The 16720-nt window shown below is 29.9% G+C and overlaps 1 protein-coding gene across 1 annotated transcript in view; it reads right to left on the reverse strand.

The window, feature by feature from the left end:
- LOC145292020 (dynein axonemal heavy chain 7-like) overlaps positions 1-16720 on the reverse strand; it is a 475961-nt gene that overhangs the window by 98899 nt on the left and 360342 nt on the right. Inside the window, exons 46-49 of the mRNA XM_080138024.1 lie at positions 12901-13081; positions 7507-7736; positions 7179-7368; positions 2126-2266 (exon numbers count right to left, since the gene is read on the reverse strand). Coding sequence (XP_079994150.1) covers positions 2126-2266; positions 7179-7368; positions 7507-7736; positions 12901-13081 — 742 coding nt within the window. The remainder of the gene's footprint in view (positions 1-2125; positions 2267-7178; positions 7369-7506; positions 7737-12900; positions 13082-16720) is intronic.

Below are 16720 nucleotides of genomic sequence, written 5' to 3' on the forward strand. Positions count from 1 at the left end.
AGCTGTAGAAAATGAACGTTCAGTGTGTATCAATTGGGATAAGCTGGATCAGTGGAGAGAACTTCCCCAAGTAACAGAAGATCATGAAGAACATGTTTTCCTCACAACTGAACAAGAACGAGCAAAAGATGTGATTGATGCAAAGGAGAAAGAAATAAAAAACATGAAAATTCATGAAGCGTATGAATGTGTCCTTAACATAGGTAAAAAATGCATATCAACAAGATGGGCGACAACAGAAAGTTAAGGATAACAAAAAGATAACGAAAGCTCAGCTTGTAGTACATGCCTATGAAGAAAATTCACACAACCTAAAAACAAACTTTCAAACATGCAGCCGTGAAGCTATGTGTCTTGTAATGTATCTTGTAATGTTAATATTAAGAATTGGCAGGTGGAGACCCTTGATTTCACCTCAACATTTTTGCAAGGTGATATGCTAGAGAGAGAAGTATTTCTCAGACCACCATCTAAAACATATCCAGAGTCATAAGTGTGGAAGCTGAAAAAATGTATTTATTGATTGAATGATTCACCCCATTCATGGTACAAGAGAATTACTCAGGAATTAACTAAACTAAAAGAAATGGTAAGTACATATGACAATGCATTCTTTGGCATGAGTTATCCGTGAACTTGATGGGTATTCTGGAAATGCATGCATCTACATGCACTGCCAGAATACCCATCAAGTTCACGGATAAATCAAGTTCACGGATAAATCAAGTTCACAGATAAATCAAGTTCATGGATAAATCAAGTTCACGGATAAATCAAGTTCACAGATAAATCAAGTTCATGGATAAATCAAGTTCACGGATAAATCAAGTTCACGGATAAATCAAGTTCACGGATTTTATATTTTGTGGAAATTAATGGTTATCAAAAAAAATGTGATTTCAGAATTAAAGAAAGTATTCAAGGTTGGAATGCATAAAAATGGAACCTTCAAATTTCTGGGATTGTGTGCTTGACACACAGAAGATAGGATTATCATAAATCAAACAGTTATGTGGCATCTATTTCTCTAATAAAGAAAGGAAGATCCTTAAGGAAAAATGATGAGCTGAGTGAAGAGAAGACAGATATAAAAAGACTAATAGGTCAAATGATGTAGGTATCTTCCCAGACTAGACCTGATGTTCATTTGATGAGTAATACTGGAAAATCTCAGAGAAAGTGAAGTTACTTTTTGAAGCCAACAAGTCACTATTAAAGCTAAAATCAAAGACAGGTTCCAAAGGTTCAAAGACAGCTGGAAAATCCTTCAGATTTGAGTGTGGTTTACTATTCAGATGCTACCTATGCCAGCTTTGAGGATAGTTCCTCACAGGGTGGATTTATCATTGTTTATGGTAAGATGAATAGACTCGATCCTAATGCTACTCATCAAAAAAACTTGATTGAGTACCAAAGAGCCCATTGCTATCTGAGAATCTTGCACTCAGTGAAGCTGCTGATGCAGGTGTATTGATAGCTGCCAGGCTGCAAGAAATCTTCAGACTACTCAAGTTGCCTGAAGTACTTTGCAAAACAGACAATGCATCTTTGGTAGAGACCTTAAAATCATCAAATCTTGTAAGTGACAGATGTTTGAAAGTTGATGTGGCCAGAGTAAAGGAAATATTGGTAAAGGAAGAAATCCAAATTGAATAGATCAAGAGACAGGAACAGGTCGTAGATCTTTTGACTGAAATTTTAAGAGACTTGTCTTAATAAGCCGTTTTGTTTTTGTTTGTTTTTTTTTTTCTTTTGTTGGAACTTTGACTTACATTTGACACCAGAAGACACCAGCAATGTTAAAGTTAGAGTTATCGAACTTGGTGACCTTCTTCTATATATATTTAGTTATTTCCCTTGTCTCTAGTGAATATTCAATATGGCGTCCGGCTATCAGTAACACTTGTTCATCAAACGTCATTGGGATCTACTAAGTGATATGTGATATCTGATCAACACCTGTTGGGTCATATGTATAAAGATATCTATGTTAAGATACATGAAATCTTGAAGGAACCCAGGATATAACATTTCTTCAATGTATTTTACGATTTAGCATTGCTATCATTTTTGAAAACAATTTAAAATTCTAAAATAAAAGTCATGATGAGACGAAAAACAATACCTGCTGTGTAAGAGTGTCAAGTGCTGCCATTGCAGCCTTCAAGGCTGGAATCGCTTCAGCTAAATCGTTATCACATTCGTCTTTGATGGCTTTAGCTGCTTTAGCTTGCTCATTGGCCACAGCCTCATCAGCCTTGACAACCTGCAATCATTCAGAGCAAAAAATCGTAGACAATATATATATATACACAATCTTTTACAGGATAAAATGTAATGAACCCTTTTTATAGTATGTCCCCAGTATGCTTGCAGATGATTCCTATGCAATATTTTTATTTATTTACTACTTTATAATGTTTAAGCATAAAATCAGCTTTAGTAGGCAGAGAAATATCATTTGTGGTGCAGGCTCAATATTTAATCAGAATCAAATGTCCTAAATCTGTAATATGTTATTAACCAGATCTAAATGCAACTATAATAAATTTCACAAAGTGAGTGTACAGGTAGGATGGAAAGAGATTACATTCATTGCTGATGACAGAAAAAAGAGAGGAGTTATTATTGACAAGTTGCTAACACAACATATCCTTGTCTTTATTCAAATATGAAATTGTTTGTTGTGTGGAGGATTGATGTGATTGGAGGAGTTCAACAATTGTTCGCAATCTTACAGGTCAAGTCTCTGTTGTAACCTTGAAGAGTCAATAATAAATAAGGCAACACGCATATTTACAAGAGTATTTACTGAAATGCAGAATAGTATGAAGGGCGTTCCGAAAGTAATAGCCCCTATTTTTAACCCGAATGTATCAGAGGGGATTGCAAATTGCATTATTATGAGGACTGAACTTATTTATTCATCGGCTGAAAATTTCACCTCTCTGTTGCAGATATTGACAGTGTGAGATTCTAAGAAAGAAACTCCTGTCATGGGCGTGTATGAAAAGCAGAGATGTGTCAATGAATTCCTGTTCAATATAGATTTCAATATTCTTTTTTGTTCAACATGGATTTTAATATTCTTTTTTGTTCAACATGGATTTTAATATTCTTTGTTGTTCAACTTAATATTCTTTTTTGTTCAACATGGATTTCAATATTCTTTTTTGTTCAACATGGATTTTAATATTCTTTTTTGTTCAACATGGATTTTAATATTTTTTTTGTTCAACATGGATTTTAATATTCTTTTTTGTTCAACATGGATTTTAATATTCTTTTTTATTCAACATGGATTTTAATATTCTTTTTTGTTCAACATGGATTTTAATATTCTTTTTTGTTCAACATGGCTTTTAATATTCTTTTTTGTTCAACATGGATTTTAATATTCTTTTTATTCAACATGGATTTTAATATTCTTTTTTGTTCAACATGGATTTTAATATTTTTTTTTGTTCAACATGGATTTTAATATTCTTTTTTGTTCAACAAGGATTTAAATATTCTTTTTTGTTGAACATGGACTTTAATATTCTTTTTTATTCAACATGTATTTTAATATTCTTTTTTGTTCAACATGGATTTTAATATTCTTTTTTATTCAACATGGATTTTAATATTCTTTTTCGTTCAACATGGATTTTAATATTCTTTTTTGTTCAACATGGATTTTAATATTCTTTTTTGTTCAAAATGGATCTTAATATTTTTTTGTTCAACATGGATTTTAATATTTTTTTTGTTCAACATGGATTTTAATATTCTTTTTTATTCAACATGGATTTTAATATTCTTTTTTATTAAACATGGATTTTAATATTCTTTTTTATTAAACATGGATTTTAATATTCTTTTTTATTAAACATGGATTTTAATATTCTTTTTTGTTCAACATGGATTTTAATATTCTTTTTTATTCAACATGGATTTTAATATTCTTTTTTGTTCAACTTGGATTTTAATATTCTTTTTTATTCAACATGGATTTTAATATTCTTTTTGTTCAACATGGATTTTAATATTCTTTTTTATTCAACATGGATTTTAATATTCTTTTTTGTTCAACATGGATTTTAATATTCTTTTTTGTTCAACATGTATTTAAATATTCTTTTTTGTTCAACATGTATTTTAATATGCTTTTTTTATTCAACATGGATTTTAATATTTTTTTTTGTTCAACATGGATTTTCATATTCTTTTTTATTCAACATGGATTTTAATATTCTTTTTTGTTCAACATGGATTTTAATATTCTTTTTTGTTCAACATGGATTTTAATATTCTTTTTTATTCAACATGGATTTTAATTTTCTTTTTTGTTCAACATGGATTTTAATATTCTTTTTTATTCAACATAGATTTTAATATTCTTTTTTGTTCAACATGTATTTAAATATTCTTTTTTGTTCAACATGTATTTTAATATTCTTTTTTATACACGTCTTAAATGTCTTAATAACACACATGTTTTATATGTCTTAATCGCACACACACGTTTTATATATCTTAATCACACACACGTTTTATATGTCTTAATCACACACATGTCTTATATGTCTTAATCACACACACGGTTTATATGTCTTAATCACACACACGTTTTATATGTCTTAATCACACACACGTTTTATATGTCTTAAGCACACACACGTTTTATATGTCTTAATCACACACACACGTTTTATATGTCTTAATCACACACATGTTTTATATGTCTTAAGCACACACACGTTTTATATCTCTTAATCACACACACACGTTTTATATGTCTTAATCACACACACGTTTTATATGTCTTAATCACACACATGTTTTATATGTCTTAATCACACACATGTTTTATATGTCTTGATCACACACATGTTTTATATGGCTTGATCACACACATGTTTTATATGTCTTAATCACACACACGTTTTATATGTCTTAATCACACACATGTTGTATGTCTTAATCACACACACACGTTTTATATGTCTTAATCACACACACGTTTTATATGTCTTAATCACACACACGTTTTATATGTCTTAATCACACACATGTTTTATATGTCTTGATCACGCACATGTTTTATATGTCTTAATCACACACCTATTTGATATGTCTTAATTACGCACATGTTTCATATGTTTTAATCACACACATGTTTTATATGTCTTTATCACAAACATGTTTTATATGTCTTAATCACACACATGTTTTATATGTCTATAGCACGCACACGTTTTATATGTCTTAATCACACACATGTCCTATATGTCTTGATCACACATACGTTTTATATGTCTTAATCACACACATGTTTTATATGTCTTAATCACACACACGTTTCATATGTCTTAATCAGACACATGTTTTTTATGTCTTAATCACACACACGTTTTATATGTCTTAAGCAGACACATGTTTTATATGTCTTAATCACACACATGTCTTATATGTCTTAATCACACACACGTTTTATATGTCTTAATCACACACATGTTTTATATGTCTTAATCACACACATGTTTTATATGTCTTAATCACACACACGTTTTATATGTCTTAAGCACACACGTTTTTTATGTCTGAATCACCAACACGTTTTATATGTCTTAAGCAGACACATGTTTTATATGTCTTAATCACACACATGTCTTATATGTCTTAATCACGCACACGTTGTATATGTCTTAATCACACACATGTTTTATATGTCTTAATCACACACATGTTTTATATGTCTTAATCACACACACGTTTTATATGTCTAAACCACACACATGTTTTATATGTCTTAATCACACACACGTTTTATATGTCTTAATCACACACATGTCTTATATGTCTTAATCACACACACGTTTTATATGTCTAAACCACACACATGTTTTATATGTCTTGATCACGCACATGTTTTATATGTCTTAATCACACACATGTTTTATATGTCTTAATCACACACACGTTTTATATGTCTTAATCACACATACGTTTTATATGTCTAAACCACACACATGTTTTATATGTCTTAATCACACACATGTTTTATATGTCTTAATCACACACATGTTTTATATGTCTTAATCACACACATATTTTATATGTCTTAATCACACACATGTGTTATATGTCTTAATCACACACACGTTTTATATGTCTAAACCACACACATGTTTTGTATGTCTTAATCACACACATGTTTTATATGTCCTTATCACACACATGTCTTATATGTCTTAATCACACACACGTTTTTGTATATCTTAATCACACACACGTTTTATATGTCTTAATCACACACATGTTTTATATGTCTTAATCACACAAATGTCTCATATGTCTTAATCACACACATGTGTTATATGTCTTAATGCAACACATGTTTTATATGTCTTAATCACACACATGTGTTATATGTCTTAATGCAACACGTGTTTTATATGTCTTAATCACACACATGTTTTATATGTCTTAATCACACACATGTTTTATATGTCCTAATCACACACACGTTTTATATGTCCTGATCACACACGTTTTATGTCTTAATCACACACACGTTTTATATGTCTTAATCACACACACGTTTTATATGTCCTGATCAGACACATGTTTTATATGTCTTAATCACACACACGGTTTATTCTTAATCACACACACGTTTTATATGTCTTAAGCACACACATGTTTTATATGTCTTAATCAAACACACGTTTTATATGTCTTAATCACACACACGTTTTATATATCCTGATCAGACACATGTTTTATATGTCTTAAGCACACACACATTTTATATGTCTTAATCACACACACGTTTTATATGTCTTAATCACACACATGTTTTATGTCTTAATCACAGTCATGTTTTATATGTCGTAATCACACACACGTTTTATATGTCCTGATCAGACACATGTTGTATGTCTTAATCACACACACGTTTTATATGTCTTTATCACACACATGTTTTATATGTCTTAAGCACACACATGTTTTATATGTCTTAAGCACACACATGTTTTATATGTCTTAAGCACACACATGTTTTATTTGTCTTAAGCAGACACATGGCTAAATCGACCACATTTTTTAAATATATTTCCGCTAATTAGTAGTAAAAAAATGATTGACTTCCACCATCTTTTTATCTCAGTACAAAATAAGTGATTACTTACTTTTTCACTTTTGGCTACTTCAATCGATTCTTTTTCCACGGCAACCATTATCTCATCTACCTCCTTACTTGCTACTACCAATTGCGGTTGGAGTTCTGTCAGCTCTTTTTGCATAATTGTCACTTGTGATGCTGCAGATTGCAGCTTCTCAAGGCCAACCACATACCGTTGTCTTTGTGTGGACACTTCTCTGATAAAATATTTAAAAAGAAAAGCACTAATTTTTATTCATATTCTTGGTAAGAAAATGGTGAAATCACTCAGACATAAGAGACAACTTTTATATAAACTGAATGAAATAAATTCTGTACATTAATGTTTTTCTTACCCCCTCTTTTGGTTGAGAAGTGCTTTGAATATGCTAATTAGCTCCAAATAAGAAGTTGGAGTAACGTAATTGTGTCTTTCAAGTTCCATAAAGAATCTGTTGGAGAGTTCCAATGTTGTTGTGTGAAACATTTTGCACATCTCAATGCATCCATATCTTTCTTGATCTGACATTTGAATATCTTTCAGATATTGTTTAGCCACAGCTTCCAAGGCATCTTCTGGCCAAGGCTACAAATTATTAAATAAATACAAGAATTGAATTATTTCCATCATCAAAACATTCATTAATATTTTGAATTTGCTATTTTGTAACTTATGTACAAATGCAGTGATGCAGTATATAAATCACAGAATTTTGATATTATTTTCATTAAAACTGGTTTCTGAATGGAAAATAAAAAAAAACGAGAGGTAATTATAAAACAAGATGAGAAGTTATTACATGCTAATATAAAATATAAAAACTAGATGAGAATTTATTACATCTATATATATAAAAGCGAAAATGTATGTATGTATGTATGTATGTATGTATGTATGTGTGTGTGTTTGTGTGTTCGCTAAAAACTTTCGACAGACAGAAAAAAAATTCAAAAACTTGGTATCATATTGAAGCCCGATCCTTCGCCCGAAAAATATCAAAAACTTGGCCAAAAACGTTAAGATTTTCACCCTGAACTCGACGATTCTCTACAGGTGGGGGTGGGGAACTCAACAAAAACCGTCCTCTCATGACGACGACCGGTTCTACGCATGCGTCAGATGACGTCTGACCTGATTTAGTTTAAATAGTTGAAGAACTGACTAAAGTTCATGTGTGTTGTGTTAGCTCAGTTGGTTAGTGCGTTGGGTCATTATCTAAACGTTTTGGGTTCGAATCGTGGTGTGAGATGTCTTTTTTTTCGATTTTTTAAATTTAAATATTGAAGCAGAGTTATTTAAGCCATTTTTCACGTAACGTTCGTTTTTCTGATTTTTTTTTTACTCCGCTTATTCTTAGGTTTTCATTAAGACCCCCATCCCCGACCGACCACACACACCCAAAAACACCCGGGTACCCACCGATTTTTTACATTTTAATATCGAAACAGGCTTATTTAAGCCATTTTTCAGGTGTGTTTTTTTTGTTTTTAGTTTTAACGTTTGTTTTTCTGTTTTCTTTTTTGTTTTTGTTTTTTTTTATTTTTACATTTAACATCGTTCGTTTGCCTTACGTTTGATTTTTTGTGTTTTTTTTTTCGATGTTTTGATAAGCCCCCTCCCAACGCCTGGGTACCGCTTAACTTTTAACGTTCGTTTTCTGTTTTCTTTTTTACGTCGCTTATTCTAAGGTTTTAATAACCCCCCCCCCCACCCTCGCCCGACCACACACACCGAAAAACACTCGGGCAATGCCGGCTCCCCCCCCCCGCTAGTACTAATATAAAAACTAGATGAGAAGTTATTACATGCTAATATAAAAACTAGATGAGAAGTTATTATATGCTAATATAAAAACTAGATGAGAAGTTATTACCTGCTAATATAAAAACTAGATGAGAAGTTATTACCTGCTAATGTAAAAACTAGATGAGAAGTTATTACATGCTAATATAAAAACTAGATGAGAAGTTATTACCTGCTAATATAAAAACTAGATGAGAAGTTATTACATGCTAATATAAAAACTAGATGAGAAGTTATTACATGCTAATATAAAAACTAGATGAGAAGTTATTACCTGCTAATGTAAAAACTAGATGAGAAGTTATTACATGCTAATATAAAAACTAGATGAGAAGTTATTACATGCTAATATAAAAACTAGATGAGAAGTTATTACCTGCTAATATAAAAACTAGATGAGAAGTTATTACATGCTAATATAAAAACTGGATGAGAAGTTATTACATGCTAATATAAAAACTAGATGAGAAGTTATTACATACTAATATAAAAACTAGATGAGAAGTTATTACATGCTAATATAAAAACTGGATGAGAAGTTATTACATACTAATATAAAAACTAGATGAGAAGTTATTACATGCTAATATAAAAACTAGATGAGAAGTTATTACCTGCTAATATAAAAACTAGATGAGAAGTTATTACCTGCTAATATAAAAACTAGATGAGAAGTTATTACATGCTAATATAAAAACTGGATGAGAAGTTATTACATACTAATATAAAAACTAGATGAGAAGTTATTACCTGCTAATGTAAAAACTAGATGAGAAGTTATTACATACTAATATAAAAACTAGATGAGAAGTTATTACATGCTAATATAAAAACTGGATGAGAAGTTATTACATACTAATATAAAAACTAGATGAGAAGTTATTACCTGCTAATGTAAAAACTAGATGAGAAGTTATTACATACTAATATAAAAACTAGATGAGAAGTTATTACCTGCTAATATAAAAACTAGATGAGAAGTTATTACATACTAATATAAAAACTAGATGAGAAGTTATTACCTGCTAATATAAAAACTAGATGAGAAGTTATTACCTGCTAATATAAAAACTAGATGAGAAGTTATTACCTGCTTATATAAAAACTAGATGAGAACTTATTACATGCTAATATAAAAACTAGATGAGAAGTTATTACCTGCTTATGTAAAAACTAGATGAGAAGTTATTACATACTAATATAAAAACTGGATGAGAAGTTATTACATGCTAATATAAAAACTAGATGAGAAGTTATTACCTGCTAATATAAAAACTAGATGAGAAGTTATTACCCGCTAATATAAAAACTAGATGAGAAGTTATTACATGCTAATATAAAAACTAGATGAGAAGTTATTACCTGCTTATATAAAAACTAGATGAGAAGTTATTACATGCTAATGTAAAAACTAGATGAGAACTTATTACATGCTAATATAAAAACTAGATGAGCAGTTATTACCTGCTAATATAAAAACTAGATGAGAAGTTATTACATACTAATGTAAAAACAGTAGCAGTTCTTTAGTCGCCATGGTTATGCTAAATATTGCTGCTACACATCTTAAAATTCCTGCAGTTAAGTGCTTTTGCAATATGCTGAGAAATATTCACATATACGTAGAAACCGTTAACCAGCGTTTTCTGATGGAAACATGCCCCCCCCTCTCATAAATAATTAAACTGCGGTTGTTGTTGGTAGCCAATCCCTAATGTTAAGAACGACTTTTGGAATTAGATACCACAACCTCGCCATGGTAAGAACGGCTTTCAGAATAGACACCCTATTTTATGAGGGGAAGGGTCAAAGTATTTGCCCCAAATTTAACCTTGATATTCACTGTCAGCATACCCACCTGCAAAGGCTATAAACAAAACAAAAAAAAATTGGAGGGGTGGCAGTGTCGGGCGGAGAGAAGTAGATTTGTTTATCGTGTACAAATCTGGTAGCCACTAAATTACAGTGCATAATGCATGTCTTTATATCTCGAAAGCTACTTTCCACAAAGTTAAAAGAGATTGTCTTATTCAGCATAGTCGAAAACGTACAAAAGTCGTCATTTTAAAGGAAATTGTGGAGGTATAGCTAAGGTAAAAATTTACCTAAAAAAAGTTAATGTCTGAGCAGTGTCGATAATGAGTCCGGGAAAAGAGAAGTAAACAAAAAACAAATATATAACACATAAGTGTGTCCGTAGGTAATGTAATTTACGGTAAATTTGTAGTTTAGCGATGTAAATTATTTGATAGACACAACAATTATAAAAACTATTGTTTTCATATAAAACACATCATTAGACCTAAAGGCTGTAATGAAACCAGAAAAAATTTCATTGTTGTTATTTTTTCATCATTTTTATGAGACGAAATATATGAGATTGAAGGCTGCTGTAGTGCTTTAAAAATTTGGTCTTTCTAAGAATTGACAGATTAGCCTTAAAAAAGACCAAATTTAGCCACAAAAAAGGCAATCTGTCAAACTTTAGAAAGGCCAAATTATAGAAGCAATACTGCGGCTTCGACTGGCATAAATTTAGACAAATAAAAAAAATGATGAAAAAATAATAAAAATAAAATTTTTCCTCGTTTTATTTCAGCCTTAGGATCTAATAATGTGTTTTATAAAAAAAGGTTTTATGATTTGTCAACAAAAGAAAACAAAACAAAAAAAATAGCAGTGTGTATGGGTTGCAAGCGGTTGACACAATAAGTAACATGATTGAAGCCTACGTAAGCATAGGAAAATATATAAATAAGCAAAATCGTCCACAGTAATAGTAAATGTTAAAAAAAATAAAAATAGATTAAAAAACGCCCCCAAAAAACAAACGAAAACAAAACAAAAACAGAAAATGTGATCGTGTAAGAGTTAAAAAGACGCTCCAAAAGTAAAAAAAACAAATAATGGTACTCGTGCGTTTGTGCATGTATGAAGAAGTGGATTCTGGAATAATAGAATTGGCCAATCAGATAGGGCAGATTTTGAGAAGGGAGAATTTTTTATTTTTTAATCGGGTAATAGAAAGATTATGTTATGTGTATGTAGCTGATAACCAGTTACAGTGGGTGCAATGTAAGTATCATAGGAAAATCTAGAATAAGTCCTGGTGTCAACTGGTAGCAGTGGGAGGACTAAATATTTATAGAGAAAAATAGGAACTTAGTGCTGAAAGAGGACACACACTCAGGAATTGACCGGATGGCTTTCTCAGGCTAACTCGCTAATCAACTGATGATCTCAATTTCGGATTGATATTTTACAATTTGTGATATTCACACATTCACCTGTAAACGCACATTCTGGGAATTCACATTCGCTGTCAATGTAGCCTAAGACATTAATTTAGTGACGAGTTATTCCTGTTCGCAGTTATACTGTTTATAAGAGTAGACTTTGCAGCTGGTTTCAACTCAATGAACAATTATTTTATTTCCCATAATCCATCATGTTTTTTTCTTCCGGGCAGATGGTTTTAAAGATTTATTTAATCTATTGATTATATTAATCAGTAAATTATTCTTTTCATAATATATCTTGTCAAAATAGCATTTTTCTGTCAAGAATCATTTATTTTTAATCTTATTATTTTCCTTTATAGATAGTTTTATGCTCAATTTTAAATAAAATTCGTTACTGTTTTTATTGTGTTCACTCATCAATTGTACAGCCGTAATAATTAAACTAAAATATGCCTGCAGCTTCTTTAATTAATCAATATATACATATATACATATATATATATACATATATACATATATATATACATATATATATATATATATATATATATATATATATATATATATATATATCTTATACATTGCAGAATATTAAAAATCCTAAATATGTATTAGAATGTTTATTTTCTAGATGTGTGAAATGCACGACATATTTTAAACTATAAAACTGTAAAATATGTTTCCTTGAAAGGAACTCTACTAACCTGGAACCAATCAATAGTACAGCAATTGACAAAAGATGGAAATTTACGAAGTCGATTACGGAAAGCATCACCAATCGGGCTCATAGCTAGCACAATATGTAATTGTTCTCGAACTCTTTCAATGAACAAGTTGAATAAAGCTACAGGAGAGCCGTCTGTTTGTTTTGTCTTGTCTCGTTGGCTGCAAACATGTAAAGAAAAAAAAACAGAAAGTACAAATTCGATTTTTACATTATTAATTATAATAATACTTAATAGAGAAACAAAATTAAAATAGTGATGTGGCAAACATAACAAATATAAAGTAGAGCTTTTGCTGTTCCATTGAGTCACCTTTTTCTGGTGAGATTGTTTATGACTACACAAACTGACTGAAGCCAACTAAGGGATGTAAGAAGTTCCTTACAGTCATATCATCAGTGTTGAAAAAAGAAAAAAGTTCTTTTTTTAATCTCATTTCTCACGTATGTGATTAAAAATTGTGGATGAAGTAAACTGAAATAAAAATGATATGGCATCTATAAAAACATACAATCTATAAAAACATACAATCTATAAAAACATACAATCTATAAAAACATACAATCTATAAAAACATACAATCTATAAAAACATACAATCTATAAAAACATACAATCTATAAAAACATACAATCACGAAGAAGCAAATCTGATTGGAGTTTCTTGAATCATCTGCCAATTTATAAACATTTACATTTCTATCTACATTCAAGATCAAAGAGTAGTATCTGTTCTTCGGATGCTGCACTTCCATTTCTTGTTTTCTTTCGGTGGAGGAGAAATCCTTCACGACTGAGACAATTTTTATTTTTGTACCTTTTCTCCACGTTAAAAAACGACCCTGGTGTCTAACTCTGTCCCGTGGGGAGGCATAGTAAATAGGTACATTAAATTGTCGATAATCAAGTATAATAATATGTTTTGTATTTCGTATCAATATCAATAACAAGTTGTTTTCTACAACCATTAACTACAATCATATACATCTTGTCTGTTAATATTTATTTTGTTTGGATCCTCGATTTCATGAACATAAAATAAACACATGTAAATCGATTAATCTTAATAATGTGCATTCTTGTTTTCCATGTGATTTTTTAAATTCACAAAAAAAAAACAACTTATTATCGGATTTTTATAAAGTTGTCATTATTTGTGTTTAAACAAATAAAAGGATTATTTTAAGATAAATTTCCAGGTACATTTTATTGTGAACTGTCTTTTTTAATTATAGTGCATTTTCCATTTTAGATTAACAAATGTTGTAGGCTGGCGTTCGTCTCTCATCTAAATGTGTTGTACTGACCAAAGATTTAGGCCACAAAAGCAAAATTAATACTACCATTCCCTTTTGCATTATATTAAACCTTCCTTTCCCTACAGTGAAAAAGAGACAATTCTGATTCTTTGGCCTTCCTCTCGCCGGGTGGTCCTGCTTGCTGACTCGTCCCCCACCGCCTGCTATCGTCCAGAGAGACGAGGGTAGGTGTGGGTGTCCTTTATAACGACTACAGTCAGAGAGTTTATGCGACTAAGTCCAGTACGCACGCGTTTATAAAAACTGCTACATAATGTATCTTACCAATGCTTCGCAGTGTTTAACTTAAAAATAAAATAATCATTCAAGTTAGTATTTGTGTTGTGTCTTATTCATATGAGATAACGGCAATTATTTACAGTGTAACACAGTAGCAATTCTTGTGATTTCTACGGTCACGCTATGACGATATGACTATTTACTGCTGCTTTGCTTCTTATTCCTCATTCATCTGAGCATTTCTTCAGTAAGCTCATAAACTTACACATTAACACAAAAATAGCTGCTATTAAATTATTTCACAATAAGCATTCAAGGAGAAGCCAAACAAGATATTTAGTGATTTCATCAAGATATTCATTCCACTATAGTCCTTTTCGTTTTCTTATAAAACAAGTCAATCCATTTCAATTATTTCTTATAATAATGCATATTTGGAAGAAAAAACTTGACAAAAATTACTTTTTATATATTTTACACAAATATCAATTATTGAATTAAAGCATAAATCAAAGTTTTTTTTTGTGAACAAATTAGTCATAAATTAGTTCATTCTATTAAATCATATAAACAATTATTTCTTTATATAAAATAATTAAGTGATTACATTAGATTCTCTATATATTGGCACATTAAATCCATCTTAATGTATTCCCGTTTCTTATCAAACAATTAATCGATTTTAATGAATTAATCCGTGAAATACAAAATCTTATTTGGAAAAATATTTCATTTACAAAACTCGTCTCTACATACACACCTTGATGTTGTCATTTTCTTAGTTATATGCTGATTTTCTTAAAAATAATATCGACAAAAATTACTTTAGTTACAAGTCGTGAACACATTTCGACATTAAATATCTCAAAAATTATTAAGGATATAAATAGCATGCCAATATATATATATATATATATATATATATATATATATATATATATATATATATATATATATATATATATAAAGTAAAGTGATTTTCAATTTAAAAATTTAAAAAAAATTTTAAAATTTAAAAATCAAATTTTAATTAAATTAAAAATCAGTTTCATAAGAAGGAACAACAACAAAGTCAATTATCTGTACGATCGTTTCGGAAATCCGTGCTTTTTATTTGTGGTATACATGAAGTTATGTAGAACAATTATATATAGTTTTTTTGGTAAGCACGGTCTCCTCATCAGCAAATTTAGGAGGATTTTTATTGAATTTAAAAGACACCATAAATAAACCTAGCATTAAAAGTAAGGCAGATGAATCTGAAAAAATTGAAATAAAAGGTTTGGATTTAAAATTTATAAGAAAATTAATATAGGTTATAGATAGAAATGAGTAGAAAAAATATATATTTTTGAATTTACATAATAAATTTGATTTAAAAATATATAGAGATAGTTACCTTTTAGTTTTTCTTTTTTTGAAATCAGGAACTGTGTTTAAAGTAGTCATTTAGATGTTTGCTATAGCTTTTTATTTTATTGAATGATGAATTTTAAAAGGGTGACGCTCGTGCAGTAAATTGTTTCCGTTAGCGTATTTTGATTTAAAGACGCTACAGTTAATATATATAGAGAGAGTATTTATTTTGCAAGTTTTTAAGGGGAGATAATTGTCATGTATTATTGACTTTATTTATTATTTGATTTACGGGTCTAGGGGAGGTAATTGGTCTAACTTAATTTATTTAAAAAATAAAAAAAATTGTAATCTATTTTTACTAATGAGTAATTTTTAATGATTTAAGGTGGGTTATATTTATTAAATTTAAACCAACGTTTATGATTACATGTCAGAAGCTCGTGTCTTGAATTTACTAGTTTGGTTGTATTTTTATATCTTCATATTTTAAAATTTTTAGGGTTTCTTTTGTACATAGTGGACAAAATTTATCTCCTGGTTTATATGATTTGCAAGTCTCAATTATTTGCCATTTTAAGTTGAAAGAAATATTGCTATTTTATAGTTGCCAAATATAGTTGGATAGAGTAGTTTGGTTTGATAGAGAGTTATTTTTAAAAGAATGTTTGTGCGTTGAAATTCTATGTTTTATTGGGCCAGATGTGGAACCAATATATATTACCTCTTGGTTATTGTGATTATTTTCCGTTAGGTCTATTGTTGGATTATTATGTGGTGGGTTGATTAGTAATTGATCGGTAGATTGATTTAAGTTGGTGTTATTATTTAATCTGGTAGTTGAGTTATGGCTGTTAATAGGTTCTTGTAGATTTGGAGTTTTTGATACTGTGCAGCTATAGATAAC

The sequence above is a fragment of the Euprymna scolopes genome, chromosome 13 (genome assembly GCF_053919585.1).
Source record: "Euprymna scolopes isolate OS-2025 chromosome 13, ASM5391958v1, whole genome shotgun sequence".
Classification (NCBI taxonomy): domain Eukaryota; kingdom Metazoa; phylum Mollusca; class Cephalopoda; order Sepiida; family Sepiolidae; genus Euprymna; species Euprymna scolopes.